Here is an 11,052-nt window from a genome sequence, read left to right as displayed (position 1 = left end):
TATTGTTCATAAATGCTTAAGTGAAAAATGAAACATAACGAAACAAATACACACAATTTGAGGATCACAAATTAAACACATACTGGTCTTTTTTGGAGAAAAAAAAAATGCTTTCGGTTTTGTAGGCATCAGTAATGTGTTTACTGTCCAGTCTTGTGGGGGCAAAGTAAGATCAAGTTAAAATGTGAGAAGAGACAAAGCAAGTACAGTCTAGGCTACTGAGCAAGGGCTGCAAAAATTCACTGAAATGTTCCTTTACACTAACAAAGATCGAGAGAATGAGAACATCATGGTGAGCCATTGTTCTTTCAGTAGAACCAAAATCATTAACTGCAAATTTGGGGAAAAAAATAAAAAAATAAAATCAAGTTAACAGCAAAGAACAAAAGCAATCAATTCTGTTATTTCATTTGCATTTATATATAGATATATTATTTAGCCAAAAAAACTATGTTTTTGTTAAAAAATAAACTTAAACATACAAGAAAATACCAGCCACCAAAGCAACACCTATCGTTTAGCAAACCAATGTAGAACATATGAGGCTACCTTGCACACAGGTAATAGCAAATATTTTAAGGGTACATATACGGCAACTTCTGTCCAAACATGTCTAAAAGACTGTACAAATATACACTACCTATCCCAGTATAACTACATGAAAAATGATGGATTTTAAGATTATCTGGTCAGCTTAAAAGCTAATAACTCACAACAACCCAATGTTTTAAGCCACAAGTATAAGTTCAGTGGCTAACTCAACATTAATAAGTACTCATCTCAATGTAGTAAAGTATATAGAAGGCAAAAAACATGTTTTCTATCGTTTGGTGTAACTTCACTGTTGTCTTTGTACCTCCCCTCCCACTTGGGGAAGAAAAATTAAAACTTTGTTCACAAATCTTTACATCATTTCTAGCTGCTTGTTGTGTCCTGCCAAATAGCTTTAAATTGGCCTTTAAATGTCACTGGATGGCTTGTTTTGAGTGAAAGGGCAGAGTTCTCTCCTTATCACTCTCCCATTCACAGATGCCCATCTCAATGCGACTGGGCAGTGTCCTTCAGTTCAGGTGAGGCAGAGTTGTTGGCATGGATCAAACCCCAAGTCTCTCTGTGACTGTGTGGTTTTATTTGTTAGCATCAGTCAAGCGGTCAAACCTGCTGTTTGCCAAGTTGGGCCCTGTCTCTCCCACTTCGTGCAGATGATGGTACAAATTTGGGAATAATGATGGGTAGACTGTCTCTCCCTTTAGCAGCCTGTCTTCCCGGGCCCTGTGTGGGCCCAAAGCCATTCTCTACATGTGCGCTATCTTCCTCATCATCCTCATCGTCATCATCATCGTCGTCATCGTCATCATCATCATCGTCATCGTCGTCGTCATCGTCGTCGTCTGAAACGTCATCAACATCTGAAATAACCTTGGCCTCCATCCCTGCCTCCACTCCCTCCTTAGCTCCAGTAAGCCGTTGGTTACCATGGAGATGCACCTCTCCCCCTCCTTCCCTCTCATCCTCCTCCTGCTCTTCCTCATCACTGTCAGAGTCAATGGCAATGGGCTCAGAAAGGTCTAGAGGCATTTTCTGTAGTAAGGTGCTGTTGATTGTCTTGGTTTGGTCTCTGCTGGCACCGTTGGGTTTGGTGACAGATGGTATTGCTTTAATACCTGCCCCACTCCCAGCCAGCTTTCCCTTTGGTGGTGGTGCCACACCGCCATTAGCAGCTATCAGCTCCCTGTGTCGGCGGCGAGCCTGCTCTGACACGCCCATACGGGTCCTGGATGTCCGCCTTTTGCTATGTCTGCCCTCATACACACCGTCCTGGGCGAACGCCAGCTCGTGACAGAGTTTGCTGACCTCGTGCATATTGAATCCGAGCAGCACGCTGGCATTCTGGGTCTCGCAGTCCTGGATGCACTTCCTCCTCCTGTTGACAAAGTGGCTGGAGATGTCCGACTTCCATAGCCACAGACTGGCTGCCAGCTTCTCCACCTCCCGTCGTGTGGGATACGGCTCTCGGTTGAAATACTGTGTTAAAAACGCCTTCCTGGACTCGTATGACTCATCTTCGTGACCTTTGGGGTCAAGAGCCAGGATTACAGGTTCGTCAGGGTTTTCTACAAATGCAGAGGGGCCGTGGCCACCTGGCGGGTGGGCTCTTTCCCCAGGTGGTCCCGGCCTCCTTCGTTTTGGTTCACTAGAATCAGAGCCATCAAAGCCAGCCCGTTTGAGGGCGCTGCTTTGGGCCTGACTGACCCGAGAGGAGGGGGCTGGCCGGCTATCCTGTCCATTCTGGGTTTTCCCCACACCACGACAGTGCACCAAGTGCAGAGTGATGGTGGAGGCAGTCATGTTACTAGTATATACCCCCAAGCAGTGAATACACTTGTAGGTCAGTTTCTTTTCAACAGGGTGGACAGTCTGAATCACCTGGTGCCTCTCTCTCAGGTGGTGGGCCAATGCGTCTGAGATCGGGCCCTTGAGGATGGAGAAGCAGAGAGGACACAGGGTCTTCCCCACATCCCTCTTGTAGGGCACAGCTGCCTGTGGGACACTCTTGGGTGGAGCGCTGTCAGCAGCCTCTGAAGGCATTTTAGGCGGGTGCTGAGGCACTGTTCTTTTGCTTGATGTTAGGGAGGTGGATGTGGCTGACGACACAGAGGAGGCGGTGTTGTTCTGGGCATGAAACGCCACCGATTCCTCTGGTGCGTCCCTCATGTTGTAGGTAGTAACAATCAACTGAACATTCTTGGGGTTGCCCTGCTGCAAGGTGAGGTCAAAGGTCAGGGGAGAGTCTGTGCGCGGGCCGACTGTCTCGTCCGGGTGCGAGAGCCGCATGTGGGCCACCATCTTTTCAACGTCATTGAAGGTGGCCCGGCAGTGTGGGCAGGACAGGCCGTGGATCAGCATGTGATTTAGCAGCGTGTCACTGGGCAGATAGCGGTTGCAGTAGAGACACTTGCTGGTGAAGTTGTGAATTTTCATGATGTAGTTAGCCACAGCGGGCACCTTCTCCGCTTTGTGCTCTTTCTCAAAGTGAGAACTGTACACATTCTCTGGGAAAAGCTCATTGCAGATAGTGCAGATCTTCCACTTCTGGGTATAAGATGTTCCAAGGACCGAGGAGCCACTTTTCTTGGCTGTGACAGAGGCTACAGTAGTGGCTGCTGCCTGGACACGGGAACCCAGTGGGTTGGATTTGAGGGAGGAGGAGGCGTTGACCATAATTGGACTCCGCAGGCCACCACCAGAGATGAGCTGCTTTGCTGCATGTGACTGCTGGGGCACCGAAACCTGGGCATTCCCTGGTAAAGTGATCCTCACCTGCTGGCTGCCAATGGAGAATGACTGGGTGGTTCCGGGCTTTAAACCCATCGTATTCTGCTTCATCCCAGCCAGCAGACCTTGGGAGTTGAGGCCTGTCTTTGATGGGATGACTATTCGACCCAGCTGCTGTGAGGAAAGGGGCCTGGTAGTGGCCATCACCGCACCTTTGGGGCCCATCCCAATGATGGTCTTGTCCCCCTGGGTTTTGGGGGACACCATGATGACATTGGATTTGGGACGGGGGACCACCACGTTGGTATGCCCAATCATGGCGGTCACCTGGTAGCCAATCCTCTCATGGTCCTCAATAACGTGTTGAACAAGTGCCTCATACGTCCTTGGGACAAACAGACACTTCTTGCAGTGAATCTGGTTACTATTACCATTGTTGACATTGTTCGTGTTATTACTGTCCGTACTCCCTGTGCCTCCTGTTGTGCCACCGTTTTGCGTACTTGTCTTTTCCCCTGGTTTGACCAGGTAGGGCTGGGCCACATGCTGGAAGTGTTCCCGGTAGATGTGCTTTCGCACCACATTGTACAAAGGGTCCCTGTAGGTGCACTTCTTGCAGTAGTACACCGCCTGTTCCACGCTGTCCCCGGTCCTCTTCAACATCCCGTCCTTCAACATCACCCCTCCCGCCCCTGCCACCATCCCGCCGGGGCCCTGCCGCACAGTGTTGTTAGGCATGTGGAAAAGTTTGATGTGCGTCTCCAGGGTTTTCTTGTTGCCATTGTAAGTGCAGTAGGGGCAGTTGAGCAGGATGCGGCTCTCGAAGTCCTCGCTGTGGACATTGCGGAAGTGGCTCTTGTAAGCGGAGAAGTACTTGGATGAGAACGGGCAGCCAGAGCAGCAGAAAGGCTTTGATCTGTAATCCTGGACACACAGAGGTGGGAAAGATGTTAGTCTCCCCCTCAATTTCTCTTTCCTACTTCCTGAGTTCTAAATTAAAGGGATGGATTTTTTGTCCTTTATAGATTTTTTTGTTATGTGAACAAGAATAACAATTCAAAATAAATAATTAAAATATCAATGTTGAATGAACAATATGTGTGCGTGTGTGTACAGTGTGTGTCACGCACCTGGACTTTGGTGTGTGATGGTTCCCACATGCACACGTCATCCCAGGTAGTGTGCTTTATATAGACATCAGGGGGAGTAAAGTTTTTATAGTCCTATTGAAAAACAAGGAAAATATGATCAATAACAAAAAAAACCAAAACAATCAATAGCATTTAATTTACAAGATTCACAAGGTAACCACTACAATCCGAGGAAGTATGAGATACGTGTGTAAATTGTCCAATAGCCTCTGCTTGCTTGCTTTCACTTAGCGCCACAGTCCAAGTTCTGCATCCCTCCCACTAAGCATTCAGTTTAATTCACATTGGTATGAACAATGGTTCAAGTAACAAAAATGAAAAAAAGATATGGGACAGATCAGGGCCTGATCTGTCAAGCTGGCCAAGTGCTGCTTTATTTTGACAGGTAAAAACAAGATTCTCAATTTTCAATAACCAAATGGAAGGTGTTTCCCTGCTAATTAAATTTATGGAGCCTAAGCCTAATTTATGTTCACCTAAGTGATGTTTCTAACCACCTAAAAGAAAAAGTTAAATATCCCAAATCCAAAAGATATCACTGCATGAGGCTTCTGGATCAGTTCCAAGTGCTTGATGTAAGTTTGCTATGTGGTCTTAAGAGAGTCAAAACCCCTACTTCCATACTCAACCCACATAATTGTTGATGTTTGTGCCTAAACCTCTTTAAAATCCAGAGAAAATTGAACAGTGAATCATGTTAGTCTTTGGTCTCTAGTTTCAAGCTTGAGGAGCATGTTGCTCACCCATTAAGTTGGCTATAACAGAATGAGGCCATGGTGTAAATGGGGGTAATCACACATTACGTATGATATTATGGGAGTCCAGTGCAGAGGCTCTCACACACAAAATGGATGTCAAACACCTGGGAGGATGAGGTAGGAAAAAAACATCCATTCTCTACATTCATTCAGCAGTGCCAGGCACCCCACTGGTGGATCTTTACCCCCCGCAGCAAGCAAAATAAAGACGCAATCTCAGCTCCTACTCTGGCCTTATTACTCACCCAAAAAACAATTTGTGTACAAATACCCATATGTACTAATGTTATATGTATCCATGCAAGAACCATTTTTAAACCTCAACAGGAACTGAAAATGATACTGCGAAAAGGAATTGGAGGACAATTGAAATCATACTTGGAAATGTAGAGGAAACACTGGAAAATGCTTTAGGTTGTTTCTTATTATATTACAGAATAACCAACAAAAACGTCCGGGAGAAGGTGCGGTCATCATTATCAAAGTACTTAAGTCTGGTCACGCTCACCTCTATGTGGTCTTTACAGAACTCCAGGCCGATGTCTCCCAGGACCTTCTTGACATTCTTCCTGGCTTTCCGCAGGCTGCCCAGGTTATTGACAGGGAGCTGGAACATTCTGCCCACCTGGAGAGCAGAGACACATACAGTGTGTCAGCAACAGGTGTGAGAATTACACAACAGGTAGAATTTGGACAGGTGTCTGTCAGATGTCCCATAAGTCAGTAAGCAAACACAGTCTGTTGAAAGGGACTGTTTACAGGACTTAATTTACCTATTTTGACACCCACTGGGAAGCCGTATTCATAGGCTACCCATTTGTATTTTCTTTGATGATGTGGCCCTTGCCCAACAGAGTCCAGGTGCCATCAGACACAGCTGGGCTCATCCAGCGCAACAGGTTAGCGGACAACATCTGTGTGCCTCATGTTAGTCATTGTCACATCTGTAGCAGGAGGCAATTCATAGGTGCCTCTTGGTTCCTGCTTAGCTTATAAAGCCTAACAAACTCTTATTCAAAAAAGGGACATCTAGAGAAACTTAATGCCGCTGACATCAGCAAAGTAAAGTTTAATGGGCTAATGAGGCTAAAGTTGGCAAAAATGTATTTCCATTTATATTCCAAAATGTAATCACTAGAAGACATTCAACACCCCACAATGTTGCAACTTTAGATACAAAGCTTTGGTTGAAGCCACAGAATAAAATAAATGCATCACTTCCCTCCTTGGCCACTTTTATACTGCATGGTCAAAGGAGGCTAGCCAGTGCCATTTGTTATCCATGCACCTGCAGTGCATTTCATTCAAAACATCACCTCTGTGCACCCCACACAACTAAGCTAAAAGCCTACCGTCTAAACAAAATGCTTCAGCTTATTAACATTTTGATTTAGGCTGGCCAGGCCTCATTTGGCTCTGGAGTGGAACAGATAGGTGCCAAGACCCAGTGGGTGATATGAGATTCTGGGTCCACACAAAATGCAACTGGACAAAACAGCCATCCTCCTATTGATTAGGTGTTATCACAAACAATCAGGTTTACCATGAGTATCAAAGCCATAGTATACTTATTACTAGCACAATGAAGCACCGCTTCTTTAATCCACTGGACAAAGTGGCTGGCCTGATTTCTCTGTTCAAATCAAAGCTTCCTGTATTAAGGTCAAAGGTCAATGATGCATGATGACCTAAAAGCAGCACTGTGACAACAAACCGCATGGTCCCAAACAATTCCTCTGAACACCTCAGCTATTTCCCTTCTAGAAATCACCACAAAATAGACAGTGGAATTGTGCATGGTTCCACTAACTATTGGCCTATTGAAGAGCTGGGAGACAACAGGGGAGAGGGAGAAACAGAGACAATGTCTGTCTGCCTGTCTCACTTCCTTGCCTGCCCTCTGTCTGTCTTACATTCAGGCAAACAGACAAGGAAGGGGTGGGTGGGTGAATGCACGCAAGAGAGAGAGAGAGAGAGAGAGAGAGGGAGAGAGGGAGAGAGAGAGAGAGAGAGAGAGAGAGAGAGAGAGAGAGAGAGAGAGAGAGAGAGAGAGAGAGAGAGAGAGAGAGACAACCTCACCACTTCCCCTCTCTCCCTCCCCTTTCTGCTTCCTCCCATTGCTTGTAGATGGCGCTAGAGAGGAGGGCTGCCTCCATTATGTAAGCCTCCCTCTACTCTGCCTGCCCCCTTTTTCTCCCTGCCTCGCAATGCAATCACAGAATGGCGCCTCCTATTGAGTCAGCAGCAGCCTCTACAATATGTCTGCAGTGGAGGGGGAGGGGAGGGGGAGGAGAGGGGAGGGAGGGATGTTGGAAGGGAGGAAGGGGAGGGACAGAAGCAGAGAGATGAGGGAAGGGGGAGGGGAGGGTGAGTGAGTGAGAGAGAGAGGATGAGGAGAAAGGGAGGGGGAGTGAGGGAGCTGGGAGGAAAAGGAGAGAGAGGGAGGGGAGGGGAGGGGAGGGGAGGGGGAGCGAGTGAGGGTAGAAGGAGTGAGGAGATGAGAGGAAAGGAGGGGACAGAGAGCGAGGGAAGTGGAGGGGGGAAGGGGGGGGAAGGGGAGGGGAAGGGAGGGGGAGGCAGGCAGGGCGGACAGACAGGCTTGGAGGAGAGGGAGGGTGAGGGAGAGAGGGAAGAGGGGGAGGGGAGGTGGTGAGAGAGAGGGAGAGAGAGAGAGAGCAGGAGGAAGAGAGAGAGAGAGAGAAAGGAAGAGGGTGAGAGAAGGAGGGGGTGATGAAGGAATGGATAGGCAAGGAGGGGAGGGGGGTGGAAGGAAGGAAAGGAGAGAAAAAAGCCAAGGAGAGACTGAGTAGGAGGAAAGGGAGGGAGAGAAGGAAGGAGTGAGAGTAAAGGCAAGAGGAGACTGCTCTGTGCTGGCAGAAAACTGCTTTTCCCCTTCCACAGTGAAAAAAAAGAGGAGAAGAAATGAAGGCCTACACACCTTTAACTACCCCAACCAAAGCTTTCCTCGTGCTCACTCACTCCTCCACAATAACATGATAACCTATGCACTGGTGACCCTGATCAATACTGTTTACAGTTATTCTTCAAGGTGTAGTCATCAATATTTGTTGAGGGGAAAGGCTACTGGTGACATCAATAACATTCACTTTGACTCCAGATACAAGAAAAGTTTGGGATGAGCTGCCTGTTAGGGACTGGATGCAACGCAATCAACGTGCCTTTTCACACCTGGGTTGGTTGTGTCACTGGACAGGAGCACCTGTCAGTGGCCATTAGCCATAACGAAAAGATGTGGAGGAGTGTGTGTGTGTGTGTGTCTCGGGGGTGGTCGTGGTTCATGATGATCTGCCACTTGCCTTGACCAGCTGACATCCAGGTTTCCGCCCCCCACCTCCCCCCGGATCAAACGTGAGGTGTGAGCGCATCACGACCCCGATGTCACCTGCCCGCTGATGTAGTTTTTGAACTCTGATCACATTATGATCACCTTTGCTGGTTTGATTAATAGAAGAAAACTAACGCCAATTAACCGGCGGCTATCTGAACTGTCACTTCGTGTTATAAACAATGATTATGAATTGATCGGAGGCGTTTGTTCAATACAAAACTCTCACTGTAAGCTAATCTGGACTTTCTACATTCGCATTAGCAATTCTTTTTGCAATGAAAATGTTAGCAAGATATGTCATCATAGCCTTAGCTACCGGCACAACGCTAACTGCCATACCATACAGTCCTCGTGGGTCTGAATCTGATCTTTAATCAACATCTGGCAGTATCCGGATCAATAGCTTTGGTAGGGAGCTGCTCCCACTGACAAAGAAGGGGAACACACCGCACTAGGTTAGCATGCTAAGCTTGCTAACTCGCACCAACAACATGGGCTTATCAAGACTGGTCTTGCCGTTTCTAACCTTGGTTTTTCCACAACAAACCACAACAAAGGATAACTGCCCGAGTCCCATTTTGCCAAGACAGATATGGAGAAACCTACAGGAGAAGTCATTCAACTTGAGATTATTTTGAACCCCTCTGACTTGTAGAAATATAGCTATCATGACAGCCAAGTTTAGCTTTAGTTCATCGCCAACCATCATCGCAGCTAGCAAAAGCTAACAGCGAACTAACGTCAACGTTAGCTTGCTTTTAACGTTATGCCCAATAATATGACAGACAAGTTTACCTGCTTTCACATCCAGTGCTCCCGTCTGAGTGAATTATGTCACCTCAGTATAACTGACGGGCGATGTATGGACACTTTCACTTTTTCTGATTCCTCTTAGATCCTTTCAAGTGACCACTAGCTTCCCGGGGGAGAACCAGCCGCCTGGCCGTTGGTCTACCCTCCAAACCCGACTCTTCCTCGCCGACACGGGGTATCCTTCTCCCTCTAGTCGGCAAACGGGGATAGAAAACCACCAGACCTCATTAGACCATTAAAACCTCCATTCCTCCGGGTGGTGAATGTGGACAGAGGTCCTGTTGTTGAGAACTACAACCGGCGTCTCCCCTCTTTCAAAAAAATGCCTAAACTCTTCTTATGATTATTTGGCTACTGATAACGCGTTGCCCATTCTCTTCTCTGACAGACAATACACCCCTAGCCTAGAAACTGCCCTATCCAAAATGGCGCAAATAAAAGGGGCGGAAGTGACATCTACTTGATTAGCATAAATAATCTCATTGTGAGATCCTCGGGGGTGCCGCTCATTAAAACTCCTGATTGGTCTGTATTCCAATTTGGACAGTTAATTAAACGTCCTACCAATACTACCTATCTCGCCCCTCTATGACTGCGGTGGGCCTTAACATCTCCAGTTTCTATGTTCGAGTCTGTGGGGTAAACAAGCCAGCGCTGTAGTTACCGAGTTTGGCCGACAGCGGGCGTCCTCCTGGATCGGGCTTCTCCGACTTGGGCGCATGCGCGGTGTGACTACATCTGGCGCCCTCCCCCTGCAGAGGGTCGGATGTATACACTGCCTCAGCACTCACGCAGCGTCGGAGTGGTATCCATGGTTGAGCCAACGGTAGGTGGCGCTGTACTGAGCTGGATTTCCCCCATTCTGCTAAAACCGGCCGGGACTACTTTCCTGAGCAGTGCTTGGGGCAGCCCCAAGCCTGCAGGCACTGTGTCCTATGCCCCTCTTTGGCATAGCAAGCCCAGTGGAGAGGGAAGGGTGGACAGGAGAAGAGGAGGAGGAGGAGGAGGAGGAGGGGGGTGGGTGATCATGTGACCACTGGTTTTCAATGGTTAATTGAGAGTGAAAGTTCTAGATCAGCTGTGGTTGATCCTTCCTCGTCATCATCATCATCGTCTCTCATGAACCTCAGGTGACCCTTGGTATGACATGTTCAGCATGTTCAGTAGTGTGAGGAGAAGACTAGGGACATAGGTCTTATTATTTGACCGTTATTTGATCTACTGTGAATGTTTAACATCTTCCTCTAACATCATCATCATCATCATCATCATCATCAACGCTGAGGTTATCATCAATCTGGTGAACCTTGGAATAACATCTTGAGTGTGTGTGTATGAAAGACGGGCGTCAAGGAGAGTGGGGATATAAGAATCTCATTATTCGACCTACTGACTGCTAAACATCTTCCTTTATCATCATCACCACCATCATCATCAGACCTGAGGTGATCCAGGCGCTGACCTTTTATACTGAAAGCTTGTTCTTGAAGGTCAGACTGACTTTAACATTCTTTGGGGAGCATGAGTCAGTTACCTGGCTGTGTCCAGTTACCAGCATAAACAGCCACTCCTCGTCACTTTATGCTTCACCTTGTTCACTGAATATCAATGAGAAGCTGGTCAAGGAAAGAGCAGAGAAGAGGGGCTGCATATTTTACATATCGTCTACACCAGGGGTTGTTTGTTCAACCTGGGTCCCAAAGGA

At 47.4% G+C, this 11,052-nt stretch overlaps 1 protein-coding gene across 2 annotated transcripts; it reads right to left on the bottom strand.

The window, feature by feature from the left end:
• adnpb (activity-dependent neuroprotector homeobox b) lies at window positions 1-9,731 on the bottom strand. 2 transcript variants are annotated; one of them, XM_071539969.1, is made up of 4 exons: window positions 9,330-9,731; window positions 5,694-5,810; window positions 4,407-4,499; window positions 1-4,200 (listed from the first exon to the last, which is right to left on the bottom strand). In XM_071539969.1, exons 2-4 carry the CDS (start codon window positions 5,799-5,801, stop codon window positions 1,153-1,155), a joined length of 3,249 nt encoding a protein of 1,082 aa, XP_071396070.1. In that variant the 5' UTR covers window positions 5,802-5,810; window positions 9,330-9,731; the 3' UTR covers window positions 1-1,152. The 2 variants fall into 2 exon arrangements, with proteins under 2 accessions (XP_071396070.1, XP_071396071.1); XM_071539970.1 differs by lacking the exon at window positions 9,330-9,731 and having other exon boundaries at window positions 5,694-6,008.
• Window positions 9,732-11,052: the final 1,321 nt, after the last annotated feature.

The sequence above is a fragment of the Centroberyx affinis genome, unplaced genomic scaffold (genome assembly GCF_046629955.1).
Source record: "Centroberyx affinis isolate AG114_WGS23_722 - 3 ecotype Tasmania unplaced genomic scaffold, CSIRO-AGI_Caff_v1 ptg003537l_1, whole genome shotgun sequence".
Taxonomy (NCBI): Eukaryota; Metazoa; Chordata; class Actinopteri; order Beryciformes; family Berycidae; genus Centroberyx; species Centroberyx affinis.
The sequence above is the reverse complement of the archived record's forward strand: the minus strand, read 5'-3'. Positions and strand labels throughout refer to the sequence as shown.

Excerpts from the sequence above, each read along its gene's own strand:
- adnpb (XM_071539969.1), bottom strand. The coding sequence starts at position 5,801 with ATGTTCCAGCTCCCTGTCAATAACCTGGGCAGCCTGCGGAAAGCCAGG. Across the intron at positions 4,500-5,693 it reads TCTGTAAAGACCACATAGAG|GACTATAAAAACTTTACTCC; the intron begins GTGAGCGTGACC and ends GTTTTTCAATAG. Across the intron at positions 4,201-4,406 it reads CATCACACACCAAAGTCCAG|GATTACAGATCAAAGCCTTT; the intron begins GTGCGTGACACA and ends CTGTGTGTCCAG.